At 36.4% G+C, this 21,741-nt stretch overlaps 1 protein-coding gene across 3 annotated transcripts in view; it reads right to left on the reverse strand.

Annotated features, from left to right (window-relative positions):
• PCGF5 (polycomb group ring finger 5) overlaps positions 1-21,741 on the reverse strand; it is a 120,143-nt gene that overhangs the window by 16,979 nt on the left and 81,423 nt on the right. For all 3 annotated transcript variants that reach the window (XM_053663829.1, XM_037156678.2, XM_037156677.2), the window contains exons 4-8: positions 20,457-20,512; positions 20,287-20,346; positions 17,328-17,476; positions 2,429-2,527; positions 537-626 (exon numbers count right to left, since the gene is read on the reverse strand). In XM_053663829.1, coding sequence (XP_053519804.1) covers positions 537-626; positions 2,429-2,527; positions 17,328-17,476; positions 20,287-20,346; positions 20,457-20,512 — 454 coding nt within the window. The remainder of the gene's footprint in view (positions 1-536; positions 627-2,428; positions 2,528-17,327; positions 17,477-20,286; positions 20,347-20,456; positions 20,513-21,741) is intronic.

A 21,741-nucleotide genomic window follows, 5' to 3' on the forward strand; every position in this document is an offset into this window, starting at 1 on the left:
TGCTTAGGGCATGAGGCACAATAATCTAATCTGGCATCAGAAATCACATTTATCCTTTGGTCTAATTTTATACTTTCAATATAAATCAGGTTACTGAAAAAAGTTTACCTGGATTTTAGCCTATCCATCCTCTCTACCATGATCAAAAAACGGCGTTACCCACCATTAAACATACAAGACAGGGCAGACGTTGAGTCTCCTCCCCTCTACTCCACATAGTTAAATGCTCCCATATTTTATGAAGGTTTTTAAAAAACGTGTCATCTTCTCTGTCTTGAGGTTAGTAGAACTCTGAATATATTTTAATTGGGTTTTAAACTCACCTTAAGTATAACAAAACTACATTTAACATAAACCTTGGTCTTGTACTTGGGACAAATTATCATGGTATAACCGAGAGAGACAATAAACAGAAACCAGTTCTTTCTCTTTCCCAAGCTACTTTGTTCTTTGAGTTTCTAGGTAACACTGTTAAATCTGAGTACCGTAGCAGTATAAACTGAATATACACACAAGTAAATATAAAAGCAATTTACGTTTTCGCCTCTTAGCCGCCATCGTGTCATGTAGATGAATTCCATAGTGTGATCCTTCCCCATGATTTCACCATTGCAGAGCACGTCCAACTTCAAAAAGAACAGTTACAGGCCCATTAACATAAGTAATTTTGAATGGATACGTGTTTTACACGTTTTTTTTTCAAATTTCAAAAACGACTCAAATAGTTAAAATAGAAATATTATTCATTTACTTAAAAAGAACACTGTTTTTATTTAAAGCAGATATAAGTACCATGAAGCACTTTTTGTCTTGTCCCACCTACCTGTACCTCAAGTTCATATACACAATTTCACAAAGCAATGTAACTTTTCTTAGTCCACGTCTCTGTGCAAGCTCTGAGATTTTAGATGTATTCTTGCGATTGCCTCTTACTGAATGAGAAGAAATTGTGGAAACCTCACTTCTTCACATCAGTTTTATATTCATCTCTCAGAATCCTTTCACCTTCCAATCCAAGATTTGAAAGAGTTACTTTCCTCTTACTAGTTTATATCTGACAAGGGCACATGAATGAATGTAGAGGCGTGATTTATGGGGCCCTCGAGGCATGTGAGAATTTCTGGTAGTTGCCTACAGCTAAGCTGCCAGCACAGTTAGCACCATGCCTCTGGCCTGTGTCTCCCAGGGGTCTCAGGCCTCCCTGCTCTGCTTGGCTGGTAACTTGCATTAATACTTGCAGGACCCCCTTCTCACCTTGCACAAAACTTCAAAAGTGTTGCACTTATCAATGCTCACTTTTGCTCTAGTGTTGCAGGAACCAAATGACCTCCATATGTGACTATGATTGACTAATCAACAAAGCATAATTCAATGTTTATCATAGGTCCCAATAAATTCAACATTTTGGCTCTCTAGCTATTAAGAGCAAACTGACAATTAAATTTAAAGGGTAGAAAGGGCAAAGAAAAACAGGTTTTATCATTGTTTGGCTAGACAGAGAACAGTTTTGAACCTTAAGTCTAAATGAGTATTGTTCTAATTGTATTAGACAAATTAATAGCTAAAATATATTGAGGTTTTTGATGATTTATGGTCTGATATGGACTTCAAAATGTTTTTCAGACACCATTTTATGTTTAAAAGAGCAAAGTAGATAACTTCATCTTATCTCACCTATAATATAAATTCATAAGCAGTGCTGTTACAAAATTTTCAGCTTTCAGGTATTTCAATAAATCATCCCCAACATGTTGCGCAGCAAAATAAGAAAATATTTCAGTAAATATTACTGAAAATCACAGAAGAAGTCCTTTGTACTAGGACAGATAAGGATACTGTACTATGATCAACATCAGGGCATTTTCTCTCTCCTGTAAAGAAACGGGTAAACTGCATTGTGCAGATGCAATACTGAAACACTAGATTTCACTTAATGGTAAATAGTGCTCCCTTCACATACTATGGGAATAAAAGGAACATTATTTACAAAATTCCTTTTAATATTGTTTTACATTTTTAAAAAGTCAATGAACAGTTGATTAAAATGGATCTCAAAGGTCTCAGATTAAAAATAAAAAAGACACACCCCAAATAAAGCACACTGGCATAAAAAACAAAAATAGAATCCATTTACTTGAGATACTTATTTTGAGAATACCTAATGTTATTTAAATATCTTTTCTGATTATAAAACACTAAATGCATTAGTAGTATGGTCTAGTCAGGTTAAAATAAAAAAATACAGATTACATAAATAGAATGTTACATTTAAGAATTAAATTTTTACATGAAAATAACCAAAGTTTCTATAAATTTAAATTAAGTGTATGTTCATTTAATATTTACTTACTTTGTTAGAATTTTACTTCAGATGAGAATAATCAAAATGATCTTAATCAAAATGATCTATGTCAGATTATTAACTTACCTCATAAGAACTTGGAAGTTTTAGTTTTAAACTTAGAAATTTTTTTATAGTTCCCACAGTTACACGTGTAGAACATCGAATGAATTTCTTCATTAAACCCTAGAGGAAATAAAGATTACTAATTAAAACATTCTACCTTGTTTTATAAAGAAACCACAGTTGTCATTTCTACTCTCATTTTGAGTATTTTCAAAATGTATTCTGAAAATGTTTCAATTCACAGCTCTTTATTACTTGTGAGTAAAAATGTTCCCAATTCTTAGATACATGATATTCTTCAAGAATGTACTATCATGTGTGCCAAGAAAATCCTGGCAGACAGAAAACCGGCATACCTCTACACATGTTGGTAAAGAACGATGAGTTTCACTGAAAGTAAAGAAAGGTCATAAAAGTATTTTATTATACAATGTCGCTTTCGAAAGCATTAGGGACATTTTAAAAGTCTCAAAACTTTTAAATGTTTTAAAGAGGAGCAGTGATTTCAAATGGGGTCTGTGGAGCCCTAGGGGTCATTTCAATACAGAGAGGTCAGTGAGTCAACAAGACTCCCAGCAACTAAGTCATGTAGAATGGACTCCTGGTTGGGGAGAAACACAACCAATCAGTGTTGGATGGGCTGCAGCAGTACTTTACTGGAGGACAAACAATGTTCTTCGGGTCTTGATTTTTTTTCACCTAATCAGCAGTGCCAATTTACTCTTTAAGGTTGAATATCACTAACACAGAAGAACCAAAGCAGAATGGACACACAAGCTGAAAATGAATTGAAATGGGGTTGTAGACCTGATAAACACGAGCCAACCTGTAAAATAAACTTATATCCCCAAACCTTAGAAAATATCAATATAAAACAGAAACTGGATCTTTTACAGACAGAAAGTATTAACTTCCACTTATATGTATGATAAATTAGGTAGACAATTTGGAAATGATCTTAAATTCACCAACTCAAAAGCAGAACTATTTTGTAACTTGACAACTTAAGCGAATAGAGGTCACTGCCCCTGACTAAACAGTCGGGTATTGCATGTTTTGAAACTTCTTGCAGGACACCAGCTGAAAATGCCTGCTGTACAGATCTCCGAAAAGTAATGGGCACTTTTTAGGAGGGGCAACGACAGTTAAGAGTGTTTAGTAGAAGATGATTCCATGGTAGGGAGAACCTTAGAGAGATGAACCTTTAAAAAGAAACAGTGCTTCTTCCCTGCCATTTTATCTTGTAACCCCATGGATGAGGGAGATGCGTAGGGTACACAGGGGGTTCTGGGAGGCTGCTGCCTGGCACAGTGGGTGGTGCTGCCCAGGCCTTGCGGACCTGCCCTGCAGGGATCACCATTTCCGGCACACCTGTATATCTGAAGAAATGACTTATGAAAAGAGATTTGTTTTATGTTTTGAGAATGTTACCTTTCTCTTTCAAGAGATAATACCCTTGCCTTCTAACTTTTTCCTTCCAGCTGGGGCCAGAAGAGGAACAGTTCAAAATATGCTTCTTTCTGCATTAATGTTGGCTACCCTACAGTACTCTCTATTCCTGTGTTCTAGAAGAGTTAAAAGACTATATCTGAAATCAGGTAGTGGTCCATACTGCAAGTTAGGCAGGCTTTCAGTTATAGGATTCAATGAAAAAAATTCTAGTTCTTATGATAGTGATTATTGAGGGGTTTTTTGGGTTGGTTGGTTGATTTTGATTGTTCCTTAAACCCAAACCCTTACAATGTTTTTTCTCTCATCTTCAGAATGGTATGGTTACTATCTCCACCAGCTAAAGCTTGACTCTGACTTTTTATAGAGATTGATACATAATGCAAATATCATAAGTCACCATTTAAAGCATACCATTTAGCAGGTTTTAGTATCTTGATGAGGTTGTGCAAACAGTACCACTCTAATCCCAGGACCTTTTCTTCAGCACACAACGCACCTCCACGCCCGCCAGCAGTCGCCTCTCACTCTTCCCTTTCCCCAGGCCTGACAACTGCTGACCTACTTTCTGTCTCTGTGGACTTGCCCATTCTGAGCATTTCATATACACAGAATCATGTAACAGGCACCCTTTTGTGTCTGGCTTCTTTCACACTTGGCAAAATGTTTTCAAGTTTTATTCATGTTGTATATGTTGTAGCATGTAGCAGTATTTCATTCTAGTTTACAGCTGAATAATATTCCAATGGGCAGATTTATTTTGTTTACATATTCATCAGATGATGGACATTTGAGGTTGTTTTCATTTTTTGGCTATTATACAAAATAATGTTGTCATGAACATTCCTGAACAAGATTCTGTGTTAATGTATGTTTTCAGTTCTCTTCGGTATGTACTTGGAAGTAGAGCTGCTGGGTCATACGGTAACTCTACATGTAACTTTCTGAGGAACTGCCAAAGAGCTTCTCACACTGGCTGTGCCATCTTACCTTCCACCAGTAATGGAGAGGATTCCAACTTTTCCACATTCAACCCAACATTTAATATTTTCCTTTTAAAAAAATAATGGCCTTCCTACAGGACGTGAAGTGGTATCTTGTTGTGATTTGACTTGCACAGCCCTACTGACTGAAAAGGTCTGGCATCTTTTCATGTACTTATTGGCCACTTTTATATCTTCTTTGGAGAAGATACACAAATCCTTTGCCCACTTCAAACAAAATCTTTTTGTTGTTGGTTTTTAAGAGTTCTTTACAAATTCTGGATACTAAAGGCTTATCAGTTTGTGATTTGCAAATATTTTCTCCCATTCGGTAGGTTTTCTTTTCACTTTCTTGATAGTGCTCTTTGATGTACAAAAGTTTTCCATTTTGGTAAAATCTTGATTATATTTTGTTTTGATGCTGTGCTGATGGTATTATTTCTAAGAATTCATTGCCAAATCTAAGGCCAGGAAAATGTATCCCTATGTTTCCTTCTAAAAGTTTTACAGTTTTAGCTATTACATTTAGGTATTTGATCCATTTCGAGCTGATTTCTGTATGTAGCATGAGGCAGGGACCCAACTTCATTTTTTTGTATGTGGATGTTCGATTGTTCCAGCACCATCTGCAGAATGGTGCCATGCCTTCCCCTCAGATTATCTTGGCCTTCACGTCAAAAATAAATTCATAATAGATACATGGGCTTATTTCTGATTCTCAGCTCTATTTCACTAATCTGTATGTTTACCTTTATGCCAAGTTAGGGTTTTTTTATGCCAAGAGCCATTTGGACAGGACTGTAGAATTAAGTTTTCCATTCCATGAATATAGGATGTCTCATTTATTTAGGCCTTCTGAACATTTTTTAGTTTTCGGTGTATCAGTATTACATTTTTTTGGTTAAATGCATTCCTAAGTATTTTCATTCTTTGATGTTATTATAAGTGGAATTACTTTCTTAATTTCATTTTTGGATTGTCATTCCAATTTTATTCCTAATTCTTATATCCAGCAACCTTGCTAAGATACTTATTAACTCTAACAGTTTTGGTTTTTTGTGGATTCCTAAAGATTTTCTACACACAAGATCATGCCATCTGAAAATACAGTTTTACTTCTCTTCCAGTCTGAATGCTTTTAATTCTTTTCCTTGTCTGATTGCTCTGGCTGGAACCTCCAATACAATGTGGAACAGAAGTGGCGAGAGAAGACCTCCTCGTTCCTGATTTTAGAGGAAAAGCTTTCAGTGTCTCTCACCACTAATTATGGTGATAGCTGTGGGTTTCTGTAAATGCCTTTTATCAGGTAGAGGAAGTTTCCTTCTATTCAATTGGTTGAGTATTGGACTTTGTCAAATAGTTTCTCTTTGTCTATTGCGATGACCATGTGGTCTTTCACTCCTTTATTCTATTAACATGGTATATGACTACTGATTAATTTTTGCATCTTGGTCATAGTATATAATTCTTTTTGTAAGCTGCTGAATTCAGTTTGTTAGTATTTTTTGAGGATTTTTGCATCTGTATTAATGAAGAAAACTGGTCACAGTTTTTCTTAAAAAATCTTTTTCGCAATTTTTATTGTGGTAAAAAACATGTAACGCAAAATTTATCATCTTAAGCATTTTTAAGTGTACAGTTCAGTAGTGCTTTGTGTATTCACATGCTGTGAAACAGATCTTTAGAATTTTTTCATGTGGCAAACTGAAACTCTATAAGGACTGAGTAACAGCTCCTTTCTCCCCTCCAGCCCCTGGTAACCACCATTCTGCTGTTTCTATGAATTTGATTAGATACCTCATGTGGAATTGCACAGTATGTCTTTCTTATGACTGGCTTATTTTACTTAGTATAATGTCCTCAAGTTCACCCATGTTGTAGGATATGACCTTTTTAAGACTGAGTAATATTCCATTGTATATGCCATATTTTGTTTATCCATTTATCCACTGATGGACATTTGGGTTGCTTCTACCTCTTGGCTATTGTGAATAGTGCAACAATGAACATGGGTGTCCAAATATCTGAGGACTCTGTCTTCAATTTTGGGGAATATATACCCAGAAATGAAATTACTTAATCACATGGTAGTTCTTTTTATTTTTAGAAACTTTCAAGAATCCTCTATACTGTTTTCCATACAGGTTGTACCTTTTACAACTTTCCAACAGTGCACAGGTTCTAATGTCTCTACAGACTTACCAACGCTGGCTATTTTCTGTTTTATTTTTGACATTAGTCATTCTAATGGGTGTGAAGTGGTATGTTTTGGTTTGCATCTCTCCGATGATTAGTGATGTTGTGCATGTTTTCATGTGTTTGTTGGCCATATGCATATCATCATCTTTGGAGAAATGTCTTAACTCCTTGGCCCATTTTTAAACTGGATTATTTTGGTTGTTTTTGTTGTTGCATTGCAGAGTTTTACACGTTCTGGATATTAAACCTTACCAGATACACGATTAGCAAATATTTTCTCCCATTCTGTAGGTTACCTTTTCACTTTGCTGATTGTGTCCTTTGATTCCTAAAAGTTCTTTTATTGTGATGTCTTTGATTTTGGTAGCAGGGGATTGCTTGCCTCATAGATTTAATTAGGAAGTGTTTCCTCTTCTATCATTTGAGTGCATTTATGAAAGCTAAGTATTAATTCTTCTTTAAAAATTTGGGCTTTTCTTTGTGGGAACTTCTTTTTTATTTTAAATCACTAATTTCATCTCTTTGCTTGTCCTAAGTCTATCCAGATTTTCTATTTCTTCTAGAGTCGGTTTTGGTAGTTTGTGTCTTTCTAGAAATTTTCCATTTTATCTAGGTTATCTAATTTTTGGCATACAGTTGTCCTTAGCAGTCCCTTACAATCTTTTCAATTTCTGTAAGATTACTAGAAATATTCCTTCTTTCATTCCTGATTTTAGTACTTTGAGTCCTCTTTTTTTCCTTAGCCAATTTAGCAAAAGATGTGCCAATTTTGTTGATCATCAAAAAAACAATTTTAGGGTTTTGTTAACTTTGTTGCTTTTCTATTCTCTATTTCATTTTAATCTAATATTTAGTAATTATTCTGCTTGCTTGCTTGCTTTTAGTTGTTTCTTTTTCCTAGTTTCTTAAGCTAGATTAAGTTATTAATTTGAGACCTTCTATTTTAATGTAAGTATTTAGAGGTATACATTTTCCTCTAAACACTGCTTTTTCTACATCCCTAAGTTTTGGTATATTGTGCTTTAACTTACGTTCACCTAAAAATATTCTCTAATTGCCCCTGTGCTTTATTCTGACACATTGCTTATTTAGTAGTGTGTTGCTTAATTTCACACATTTGTAAATTTCACCGTTTCCTACTGTTACTGATTTCTAATTTTATTCTGCCATGGTTGGAGACATAATTTGTATAATTTCAGTCCTTTTATTTATTTTTAAATAGAATTTGTTGGGGTGACATTGATTAATAAGTTTATATATAACAGGGTTCAAGTGTAGAGTTCTATGATTCATGACCTATACATTGCATTGTGCATCTCCACCCAAAATCAAATCTTCCATAGCCACATAGTTGACCCCCTTGTTCCTTTACTACTTCCTCCCAGTCCCCTCTGGTAACCACCATACTGTTTGTTGTCTATGTCTGAGTTTCAGTTTTATATCCCACATAAGGGAAATCACATGGTTCTTAGCTTTTTCTGACTTATTCCACTTAGCATAATATTCTCAAGGTCCACCCTTGTTGTTGCAAATGGCAATGTTTCATATTTTCTTATGGCTGAGTAGTATTCCATAGCATACGTGTACCATATCTTCTTTATCCAATCATCTATTGAAGGACACTTTTGCTGTTTCCATGTTCCATGTCTTGGCCACTATGAATACAAGTGGCTGCAATGAACACAGGGGTGCATGTATTTTTGTGAATAAATGTTTTCAAGTTTTGGGGGTAGACACCCTAAAGAAGCACTGCTGGATCGTATGATATAACTGTATTGTTCCTTTTTTTGAGGAACAGCCATACTGTTTCCCATAGCGGCTATACCAGATTACAATCTCATCAGCAGTGAAGGAATGTTGGGAACCACTCTGCCTGGTTTCAGGGGTTGTAACCACCCCCTATGGCTAAGGCTGAGTGAGCGACCTCCGGACTGCAAGCCACTAAGGAGACAAAGCTTATCTCTGGCAGCAGCACTGCTTCTGCTTCATCCCCTGCCCCCAACGCTTGGTCGGTTAGTCAGAGATGGGTATGACCCCTCAGAGGAGGGGCAACCTAAACCAGACACAATCACTTGGGAGGCCTTCAAGGAAGGACTCGGGGGGGGCTGCAGCAAAGAGGTTGTGATGGACCCTCGCCCCCTAGCTATTCTGGCATAGACTGAGCCCCCATTTCTGTCTGGGAGAAGCTCTTCCTGGCTCTAATCCACTTAGGCCTAAAAACCTATGATGGAGAAGGCAGTGCAGCCCTTTGCCAGCTACAGCGAGATCCAGGGTGACTGGGCATAAGAAAAAATTCCTGGGGTCCTGTGAAGCCTGCTTTGCTAAGAGTACTTTCATTCATATAAGGGTCCGAGTACGAAATGAGTATGTCTCCCAAAGTTTTTGCAACCCCCTTACCTGACAGACACTGACTCAGATTAAGCCCTCAGATTTCTTTGAAATGTTACCTACTGTTTGATCCTTGGTGCCTGACATTGATGAGCTTTACCTGTATTCCCGTATGTTCCAAACCCAATAAAAGCCACTGAGGAAGGGGCTCTTGGCCTTTCTCCTCTGAGAGATTGACCACCTCTCCTCCCCAAGCAGATCATGTCTTGGTAGTTTCACTTTCATCCGTGGCGGATGGGGGGACTTTGCGGGCAAAGTTGCCCTCACAAATGAGAGTTCCCTTTTCTCCACAACTTCTCCAACATTTGTTATAACTTGTCTTATTGATAATAACTACCTAACACATGTGAGGTGGTGTCTCATCGTAGTTTTGATTTCCATTTCCCCAATACCTAGTGAAGCTGAGCATCTTTTCATATATCTCTTGACCATTTGTAGGTCTTCTTAGGACAAGCGTCTGTTCGGGTCCTCTGCCCATTTTTTTAAGTGGATTGTTTGGTGTTGAGTTGTATGAGTTCTTTATATATTTTGGATATTAACCCTTTGTTGGAGTTAGTTTGCAAATATCATCTTCTATTTGGTTTGTTGCCTTATTGTTTCGTTGGTGGTTTCTATTGCTGTGCTGATGCTTTTTAGTGTGATACAGTCCCATGCACTTATTTTTACCTTTACTTCCCTTGCCTTCAGAGTCAAATATACGGGGTCCGGCAGAAGTAATGCCTGACAGTGTTGTAGGGTAATAATACGGGTGTAATAATTTATAGTTTTAATTGGAACATTTCACCTAAAATGTCATATAGTGTGCTTGAGTGTGATATTGTTATGTTACAGAATTACATGCTTATGATTTTGTAATAAGATTTTGTAATTAAAAAGGGGCATTATTTGTGCCAGACCCCGTATAAAATCTTCTCTAAGACCAAGGTTCATGAGTTTAGTACCTATGTTTTCATTCACGCAATTGTTTGTTTCAGATTTTGTATTTAGGTCTTTGATCCATTTTGGATTAATTTTTGTTTGAGGACAAACTAATCAAGTTTCATTCTTTTTGCAGGTAGCTTTCCAATTTTTCCAGCACCATTTATTGAGGAAGCTTTTTTCTCCATTGTGTGTTTTTGGCTCCTTTGTCAAAAATCATTTGTCTATATACATGTGGTTTTACTTCTGGACTCTCAATTTTGTTCTACTGGTCTATGTGTCTGTTTTTGTGCCAATACTGTGCTGTTTTGATTATGGTTGCTCTGTCATATAATTTGAAATCATGTACTGTGATACATCTGGTCACATCCTTCTTTCTCAGGATTGCTTTGGCTATTTGGGGTCTTTTGTGGTTACATACAAATCTGGTAACTTTTTTTGTTATAGTTCTTTAAAAAATGACATCGGGGTTTTGATGGGGATTACATTAAATCTGTACATTGCTTTGGGTAATATGGACATTTTAACTATGTTGTTTCTTCCAATCCATGAATATGGAATATCTTTCCAGTTCATTATACATTTTTTCAATCTTTTTAACAACGCTTTGCAATTTTCAGTATGTAAGTCCTTCACATCCTTTGTTAGTTCATTCCTTGGTATTTTATTCTTTTTGTTGCAATTGCAAAATGAACTGTTTTTTCATTTCTTTTTCTGAAACTTCATTGTTAGTATATAGGAATGCAGTGGGTTTTTGTACATTAATTTTGTGCTGCAACTTTTCTGTATTTGTTTATTGTTTCTAGTAGTTTTTTGGTGGCATCTTTAGGGTTTCCTATATACAGAAACATGTCACCTGCAGAAAGTGATACCTTTACCTCTTTATTCCCAATTTGGATGCTTTTTATTTATTTCTCCTGCCTAGCTGCTCTGGCTGGGACTTCCAGAACAGGGATGGTAAGAGTGGATATCTTTGTCTTGTTCCTGGTTTTAGAGGAAAAGCTTTCAGTTTTCACCATTGAGTATATTAGCTGAGGGTTTGTCACATATGGGCTTTATTATGTTGAGGTGCTTTCCTTCTACATCCATTTTATTGAGTGTTTTAGTCATAAATAGATGTTGTATTGCATCGAATGCCTTTTCTGCATCTACTGATATGATTTTTATCTTTTGTTCTGCTAATGTGCTGTATTATCCTGATTTATCTGCATATGCTAAACCATTTTTTTTGCCCCTGAAATGATTCCAATCCTTTTAAATTTGTTGAAACTTGTTTTGTGGCCTAAGATATAATATATCCTGACAGATGTTCATTATGCACTTGAGAAAAATGTGTATTCTGCTGTTTTTGGGTATTCTATCATTGTTTGTTAGGTCTAGCTAGTTTTAGTGCTGTTCAAATCTTCTATTTCATCTTTTTGACCTTTTTGCCTAATTCTATTACTAAAAGTGTCGTATATTGTTCAACCATCCATTCTCCCTTCAATTCTGGCAGTTTTTGCTTCACATATTAAGGGGCTCTACTGTTAGGTACATTTGTATTTAACTGTTACATTTTCTTGATGGACTGACACTTTTGTCATTAAAAAATTTCTTTCTCTGTCTTTGACAATTTTTGTCTGTAAGTCTGTTTTTTTCTGATATTACTATAGCCACTGCTGTTTTTCTGGTTACTGTTTGCATGGCATTTCTTTTTCCAATCTACCTGCAAGCTGTTTGTATCTTTGAGTCTGAGGTATGTCTCTTGTAGACAGCCTATAGCTGTACCAGGTATTTATTTTTATCCATTCTGCAAATCTCTGCCTTTCACTGGACAGTATAGTCCATTTCCATTTAATGTCATTACTGATAGGGCAAGATTTTTATCTGCCAGTTTGCTATTTCTATTTTAAATGTTCCATTTCTCAATTACTGCTTTATTTCATGTTAAAGATATATTGCTTTAATTGCCTTATAACTTCTTTTCCTACATTTTTCAAGTTACTTTCTTTGTGATTTCCCTCAGGATTACAGTTAACATCTAAATTGATAATAATCTAGTTTGGAGTACTATTTTAATTTCAACAGTATACAAATATGTACTCATATATACCTCCACTCTGCCCCCTCTCTAAAAAAAGTTAGATAGAAAGAAAGAATACATTGTCTTTTATATTTAACTGTGTAGTTACCGATACCAGTGTTATTTATTAATGTGGATTTGAGTTGCAGTCTAGGGTTCTTTAATTTAGGCCTGAAGGACGCCCTTCATTATTTTTTTGCAAAGAAGGTCTGGCAGGTACACATTCTGTTAGCTTTTATTTGGGAATATCTTAATATTTCCTCCCTTTTTAAAAGACACACATTTTTTGAAGGACACAGAATACTAGGTTGACAGTTCTGTTTTTTTTCCCATCATTCTGCTTATGCTGTCCTCTGGCCTGCATCTTCTGATGAGAAATCAGTTGCTAATATTACTGAAGATCACGTGTAAGTGATGAGTCACTTCTTTATTATTGCTTTCAAGATTCTGTCTTTCAACAGTTTGATATGACGTGTCTTGATATTAATTTATCATACCTGAAGTTTGTTGAGCTTCTTAGATTTTTAATATTTTATCAAATTTAGGAAGTTTCTGGCCCTTATTTCTTCAATTATACTGTTTGTCCCTTTGCACCTTTTTAAAAAAACTTATTTTTTAATAGAGAGGGTAAGGGAGGGAGAGAGAAACATCGATTAGTTGCTCTCATATGTGCCCTGACCAGGGACCAACCAGCAACCCAGGCATACATCCTGACTGGGCATTGAACCCAGGACCTTTTGCTTTGCGGGATGATGCCCAACGAACTGAGACACTCTGGTCGGGGCTGCTCATCTTGCTTTTTCTTCTACTTTTGAAATTTCTATTATGTGTCTGTTGATAAGTCTGATAGTGTTCTACAGGTCTCTGAGAATTTATTCATTCATTTTTTTCCCCTGTTACTCAAACCAAATAAACACAATCTGTCTTCAGGTTTTTAGGTTCTTTTCCTCGGCTCATATCTGCTGTTGAGCTTCTATGCTGCATTTTTCACTTCAGTTATTGTACTTTTCAATTACAAAATATTTTAAAAATAATTTCTCTTTATTAATATTTTCTGTTTGGTGAAACTATTCTTATATTTTCATTTAGATGTTTAGGCATGGTTTATTTAGTACTTTGCATACTTCACATGGATGATTTAAAATGTATTATCTAGTAAGTCCAATGCCTTGACTCCTTCAGGGACAGATTTATTGACTGCTTCTTTTCTTATATATGTACTACACTTCCTTGTTTGTATTTGTCTTTTTTTTTTTTAACTCAACACCTTAAATAATATGACAACCTTGGAAAAATCAGACTCCCTCTAGCCCTTCGGGACTTTTTCTTGTGGCTGCTTCTTATTCTTTTTAATGACTTACCTAAACTACTTCTGTAAGTGTGTATTCTTTACATAATATGGTCACTAGTTTCCATCTAGTAACTGGCTAATGACTGAACAGAGAGTTCCTTATACACTTGTAAGAACTCAGTCTCCAGTCTTTGCTGAGGGACTCTGTGATTATCCTGGGGAAGGCCTCCGACGGTAAATCAGGTTGTTGAAAACTCTGCCTCAGTTTTCACCTCCTTCTTGTGCAAAGCCCTAGGGTCAGCCACAGGGGAGAACTTAGCAACCTATTCACATCTTTCCTGACTTTCCTGAGTGTGTGTGTGCTTACTCTGCTAGATTCCCAAGACTATGTCCGAGCTTTTCAATGTCCCTTGTAGGTGGAGTATTCCAGGAACCAAGATAGGTCAAATAATGACAATTATTTGGTAACTGGGCTTTGAGAGAGCTCCACCCCTCTTTCATTCCCTTCGTGCCTGAGAGAGTAGGGGATGGGACCAAAGGTAAGTTAAAATGGCACAATGTCAGTTTTCCTGATTAACTGCTCCACAGATTTCTGCAAGTCTTTGGTTAATTATTAGAATTCCAAACAAGTTGATTTTGAAGGGTTTGTTGGCTGTTTTTTAATTGCTTTTACGGAGCAGCAAATTTTTGAAAGTCTTCACTATTTTCACTGCCTTTCTGTTCTTAGCATTGGCTTTTAAATTGTAAGAGCAGTAGCTGGCCATGTAAACTACACATGTGACTACTCCACCACCACATTTGGAAATCACATCTTACTGCAAAAGAATAAGTGGCTGAGGAGGCTATAAAGGAAAATAGACATTGCTTCCCTGCCTTTAAGGAGTTTATAATTATGTTCTAAAAACAGTATCAAAAAAGATTAAAAAACAAAATTAAAAAAAAACAACCCAGCATCAGTGCCTGGTATCTGCAGAAACACAATAAATGCTAACTTAATAAATAACAAACTAAGCTCTAATTGAGTGACAAATGCAAATCCTATAGAATTTCGGAGATGAGATTCACTAAGGCAGAAAAAACATCACAAAGAATAGAGGTCTCTGCTGGGGTCTTGACGGTAGCACAGGAAGGTGGTGAGAAGAGGTAAGAGCATGCCAAAAAAAAAGACTGTTGACAATTTTAGAGGGTTTTAATATTCTTAATATAAGCCTTTATTCTGGATGCCTTTATATATTCTGGATGCAGAAAGTCCTTTGTCAGGTATGAGTGCCAACATATATGTTAGTACTCATCTATAAAACAATGTTTGTCTTGAGAAGTTTCATTGATGGGTACAATGGCAGATAAACTTATCAAGATAGGGAGGGTCTAGTTAGTTACAGGCCTTGAATACTATCTTAACGTGTTAAGACTTGATTCTATAGGCCAGAAAATTGCAAACTATGACCACAGCTCTCAAGTCAAATCTGGCTGGCCACCTATCTTTTCAAGTAAAGCTTTACTGGAACACAACTGTGCTGTTCATTCACCTCCATCATAAATGCTTTAGGGCCGCAACAGAGACTATGTGGCCCACAGAGCCTACAATATTTATTATCTGCCCTGATTGCGGCCTTGACTCTCTGCCTTAAGCACACTCAGGCTGTGGACTCAGCCTTGGGTGATAAAAGAAATTAAGGTACAAAAAATACTTAAAAGAGACTACTTTGAACAATCTACATATAAAGTGAGCGGCACTAAACTGGAGAATTTTTCAGGAATTATGACAGGCTGAAAGGAAAGAGTAAAAGGTCAAAGAGGACTCCAAAGTTTTGAACTAGTATGCTTCATTGAAAGATGGTAATGGTAACTGAAACTGCATGTTTGGAGTGAAGTTAGGTGAAAGTACAATGAATCTGTCTTAAATATGTGCACTTTCAGGTGTCAGGGAAACTCCCAACTGGGACACTTACCTTTTTATGAGAAATCCTACAAAGAAGTATACTTTATATTTATTTATATACTTTATATTTATTTATAAAGATATTCAGCCTTTCTATTTTTTCACTACAAGATAATAACTCCTGTATTCAAGAATTAAAGGATGATCAAATCTCTACTGAGAAGAACCTCCCAAAATGGGAATTACAGAAATGATTGGCAATGAGAGAAATGTAAGGTTATTTAAAAAATATATAAACTTACAAAAAAGAACAGGTGATCCACCAGAGCATAAAAACAACAGAGAAGCCTAGGAAGGTTAATAGGCCCAATGGCCACATCACTAAAGATTTCTGCATTTTATGACATGCCTTATCCAACAAGACTCTACTAATCAAATCATTATCTTAGTGTATTATACTGTTTGTATATATAAGACCTCACCAAAGTTTTCCTGAATAAAAATTTTTTTTCTTATTTAAATATCTTCACTGTCCCACTTCCACATAGCTGATTTGTATTCACTGACTCACTGTGCTCACATATTCTTTGTTGCAAGATCCTGGGAATACTTAATCTAAGATGAAAATTTGTTTTAAATTTCCTAAAAAGAAAATGTCATTAAATGTATTAGTGAAAATTCATGCCCTGGCTGGTGTGGCTCAGTGGATTGAGCGTTAATATGAGAACCAAAAAGTCACTGGTTTGATTCTCAGTCAGGGCACATGCCTGGGTTACAGGCCAGGTCCCCATTTGGGGGCCTGCGAGAGGTAACTGATCAGCATCTCTCACGCAGATGTTTTTCTCCCCCCTTTCCCCTCTCTCCAAAAAGAAACAAAGAAAATCTTTTTTAAAATGTGTTAGTGAAAATTCAACCCACTGGCCTACAGATTATATACAGTGTAAGTAAAAGAAGAGACAATGAATATAATTATTTGAATAAAACACGAAATACAAAGAAAGCAAATATTCTTGATGGCTGACACCTGCTAGGACAAAGTGACAAAAATCTACTTACGTGGTAAAGTAGTAAATTTTAAAATGAAAACAAAAGTTTCTTGCAATTTTAAGTAGGGTGTTTTAAACTCTCTAGTATGGAGGTCCTTTATAAAAAGGTTCAAATAGCAGACAGAGAGAGAAACAGCATTAGAAATGGAGATTCTATAGAAAATAATCTGGGAGCCTTCCAGAACTTTAAAAGTTCACAGGCATTTTATGACATCCAATTTTACTTCAGAACCAATGAATTATTCATAAAATGTGGTAGGCATGACATGTTTGAGTTGCAAATAAAAAGAAATGGAGAAAATCAGAAGGGAATGAACAAAAAGGTTGGAGATACTGCCCAACATGAAATGATCAGAGTCAGACTTGGTTACCATTCTTAAAAAGAGAAAAAAATGCATATGAACTCCCAACAAAGGCATAAAAAGGAGGTGGAAAGAAGCATAAGAGGTGTGATTCTCCGCATCAGCCACTAGGTGGTGGCATTGGCCCAGGACAGTTCAGTTGTGCGGGTTGGAAATCTGGTGCCTAAAGCAATTGCTTGGCCATTTGTAGGCATAGAACGGCCAGAGAACAGTATTCTACTTGATTATATTAAAAACGTTGACAGCAAACACTTTGAAACATTAGGAAAATTCATCAACAAATTATCAAAGGTTTACTATAAAATAATTATTAAAAATACAACTGTACTAGTCCACTTACCTTTACTACATTGTCCCCTGATTGTCCGTTGTTTCGTAAACAATCTAAACATATAGCAATTTGTGGATCACTTCTGTGATAGTCTTTATCATCCTGATTTTCATCACCTTCTTCATCTTCTTTAGGTCTGTCAACTTTTGAAGTATCATCTGTAGAATTTAAACAAAACTAAAGATATAACTCAAAGTTGAGATTAAAGTTAAACAACAATATATTAATCACTGAAACAAAAGTCAGCGTTAAATTCTTTAACTTTAAAATGTTCCAACTAACTCAACAATGACAATATTTTTAAAAACTATCAGTTACTTGTTAACACAGCCTAAGATGTCTAGGCTCACTGGGACATCCAAATAAAACATTCAGAACTACACCAAATACTCTTTTAAAACTATAAAAGAGCAATTTCCAACTGATGTGCCACAAGAAATTTCAAAACTTACAGTATCTGACTATTTTAGTCAGGGGTACTGACCTCTTTTTCCTTAGAGCGTTGAATACAATTGACAATGAATAAAAACTATACCTTTTATCAGATCAGCAAAAAATATATTCTTTGGTGTGTAGAATTTTAGTAATTTATGTGTACCATGAGATGAGAAAGGTTGAAAATCACTGCTATAAAATACTCTTTAATATCTCAAAATTTAAAATTGATATTCATAAAATCAGCTAGTTTACTATGAGTAGAATTGTCTTTTTAAACATGTACATAGCTACATAACATGTTAAAACTCCATTAAAGAAATCTGAATGGTATACTTCACATTATATCCAAATGTATTTAAGCTATGAAGTAACTTCAGCCTACATATAATACAACTATATTTGTTCATTCACTCATTTATTGTGCCTTTAACTCTATTAGATATGCACTATGCTAGGCTTGAAGGAACAATATTAAAACTAGGGTGTTATCATCCTCATAGTGGTCGGGGATAGGAGGAGATTCAGAAAAGCAAAGGAAACAGATGGAGAAGTCAGATAAGGCCTTTGATGGAAGAGGTAAAGTAGATGGCGTGGCCACAGATATGAAAGGTAATACACTCAAACTCTGGGGTGAAGCAGAGATGCAGGGAAAGTTTCCAGATAAAATGTCTCTAAGCTGAAACTTGAAAGAATTAGCTAGCCAAGCATTACAGTCTAGGACAGTCTGGGTGGGGGAGAACCCAACAGGTTAGCTCCTCCGTAATGACTGTGATACAAGCATTACTGTCGTCTCACAGAAAGAAGGTGGGTTCTCTTCTGCATTGTTTCTTCTGCATATTTATACGGGACCCACACAGACAGCAGTTGCCTCTCATGAACCACACTCCCACCTCCCAGAACAGACCCAAATTCTCCACCGAAACTAATGACCAAATATTACAAAATAAAGAGGGAGAAAGAGGGCCCTGGCTGGTGTGTGCCTCCGTGGACTGAGTGCCCGCTTGTAAACCAAAGGGGCACTTTAGTTAAGCCATTTTTTGTCAGGCTTGTTTTTTTTTAAGTTAATTCATCTTCTGTAGGCTTATTTTGTGGTTGCTCGTTTGATTCCCAGTCAGGGCATAGGCCTGGGTTGTGGGCCAGGTCCCTGGTTGGGGGCAACTTGTCAACTGGTCGATGTACCTCTCACACATTGATGTTTCTCTTCTTCTCTTTCTCCCTCCCCCCCCCCAAAAAATAAATAAAATATTTAAAAAACAAGAGGAAGAAATAATGGGAAAAGGAAGAAAAACACAAAGTAGGCTACAGCCCTTCACAAGTGAAGCTGCAAGATACATAGAGTCATAAACAAAACCTACAGCATAGCTTCTGATGCCGATTCCCTGGAACCTTGTCCTCTTGAAAAGGCAAGTCAAGCACGAACATTTAGTCACCTTCATATCATCTATTTTTTTTACTATAGCACTAAACTGTAATTTACACTTAGGTGAAACAAGCCTTTAGTTAAGCCATTTTTGTCAGGCTTGGTTTTTTTTATTTTTGTTTTTTTAGTTAATTCATCTTCTATAGGCTTACTTTGCAGTTATAGATAAAAAATAATCCCTTTCCATCTTATCCAGTCATTGAAGACTATGCTCAAACTTCCCCTCATACACAAAGCTGGCCCTGCACAGTTAAATTAAACTAATGAAACTATGATCCTCATTTTACAAGTGGAAAGAGGAAGAGCATCTTCTCACCCATTTTAATTACGTATAATTGACAATCCTGTGATCTCATGGGAAAACCAGAGGTGGGAGATTGAGCTCACAAGTGAGGCTACAAAAACATTGTTGAAAGATTTCAGTGGCACTTAGGTCATCTTGTATTAATTATTGGGAAATGATAAACATGTCCTTATAACTTCAGGTATGTTGTACTTTTTTTCCTTTGTGCAAATTACATACTTACTTAAGCCTTTTCTCTGCCCAGTAATGTTTGCTTGCTAAAACTATAAAAAATTCACTGATTGCTGAGTCTCCTGGGATCCAGAAAAGAAATTGGGACTTTGAACAGTGATGATGGGAAAAACTGCACCTAAAAATGTTTTTCAAATTTCAGGATAGATGAGCTCCACCTATGAAAACTTCCTTCCAAGACCCCCTTGCTATTCTCTCGGCCACACTGCAGTTCCCTCTCCTATTCAAACCAATGTACAAAATAAGACAAAACCCCTCACTGTTCACTTTCAGGCCACAGCTCTTTCTTACTTCAGTTTCCTTTAACTCCCCAGCAAATACTGCTGCAATCAGTAGTAGATTTCTGTTTTACCTCCAAGTCCAATTTCCTCTATTTCCTATTACTTTGAACTGGAGTCATCTCAGGCTTTTATATAACAGTTTCATAATAAGAGAAGGGTTCATAATATGAATAAAGGACTACATAAATTTTGTACAGCAGAAATTTGAGCTTGAAGAGAGACATTAGTTCACCAAAGATACAAAAAGCTAGCTGATTTGAAAGATGCTGTCAGATAGATGTAAGAAAAAGTCACCTTGTCCATTTTCTTGAGGCTTATTTTTCTTCCAAAATTCAGATTCACGCTGAAGTTCTTCTAATTTAAAAGAAAGAGAAGTACAAAAATAACAGATCAGTCATAAAATATGTAACAGAAATGTTGGTTTCATAAAACACAAATCTGCAAGGAACCAAACAGCAACTTACGTTCTCGCAGTCCAGGGACCAGTTTAAATATGATCTCCTCTAACGTATTATCCAACCTTCCAAGGGAAAGAGAATACACTAACAATGAAGATACCAAAGTCAAATACATAAACAGTCTGAGAGCTCCACCTCACAGAACACGTAGAACATGCAGTTTCAGCACCTCTATACCAAAGTCCTCCGCACGTGCAGGGCACCTCGTTCTAGCTTTTCCCAAGGTGGTTCATCGGTTACAAAAATGGCCCTAGTCCCCAGTTTTCTCTGTATCTACACCCTCTGAACATGACTTAAACTCCACCCCTAATCTACCCACCCCAAGAATATGAGCTAACCTTGAGATATGCTTAGGCCAACGGAATATGACACAAATGACATTGTGCTTAGTTCTGAGCCTAAGCCTTCAGAGGCACCGTGTGCTTTTGTTTGCTCTCTCAGAACCTTGCCAGCCATGGGAACAGGTGTAGAGGATGAGGTACCACGCACAAAACTGAGCTGCCCTGCCAAGGCCATCTGAGATGAGTTCACTGACAGCCCATCCCAACAGGACAGAACCCAGCTGAGGTCAGCAGAGTGGCCTATCTATTCAATCAGCAGCTAACTGCAGTCACAGGAGTGAGTCCAGCCAAGACCAGAAGAACCACCTAGATCTGTGAAACAAGGAATTGTGAGGAATAAGAAATGCTTTTTAAAAACAATGTTTAAGTATGACATGTAAGGGGTGGTTGGTTTTGCAGCAATAGCTGATATACACTCTCAAAATCTCTACCACAACTCTGGCTCTTTCCTATAAAGGAAATAAATTCTACTCTCTGTTCTGAGAAATTTAGGCCACTTAGTCATTCTCACTTCTTAAATAAAAAATGTAAATATTCCGCTTGACATCAGTCTAGTTTTCTTTTCTGGATAAGAGTGTAACGCTTCCTTTTGGTGGCTTTCACTTCCTTAATCTAATTCTCTTGCTCCCACGACACCCTCTTCACACCTTCATCCTGCTCAGCAGCATGATTCTTCCCCAACTACACACAGGTACAGTTTCCCTGAATCTTAAAATACCCAACCTACATTTAACTTACTGTCTTTTCAATCTGTTAACTGTTTCCCAATCTTTTCTTCCAATTGGAAAACCTCTGAAAGCATCATTGACATTATTTCTGTCACATACTGTTTTGCTTCCTTTACTCTACTGAACTCCCCAAATCATCCATAACTTCCAACTGGATAGGTTTAAACTTTTAAAATTATTTTGTAGTCATTTTTCTCCTATATTGTTCTGAACCAGTTTGAC

Source organism: Artibeus jamaicensis, unplaced genomic scaffold (genome assembly GCF_021234435.1).
Source record: "Artibeus jamaicensis isolate MK-2021 breed Jamaican fruit bat unplaced genomic scaffold, CSHL_Jam_final contig_332, whole genome shotgun sequence".
Classification (NCBI taxonomy): Eukaryota; Metazoa; Chordata; class Mammalia; order Chiroptera; family Phyllostomidae; genus Artibeus; species Artibeus jamaicensis.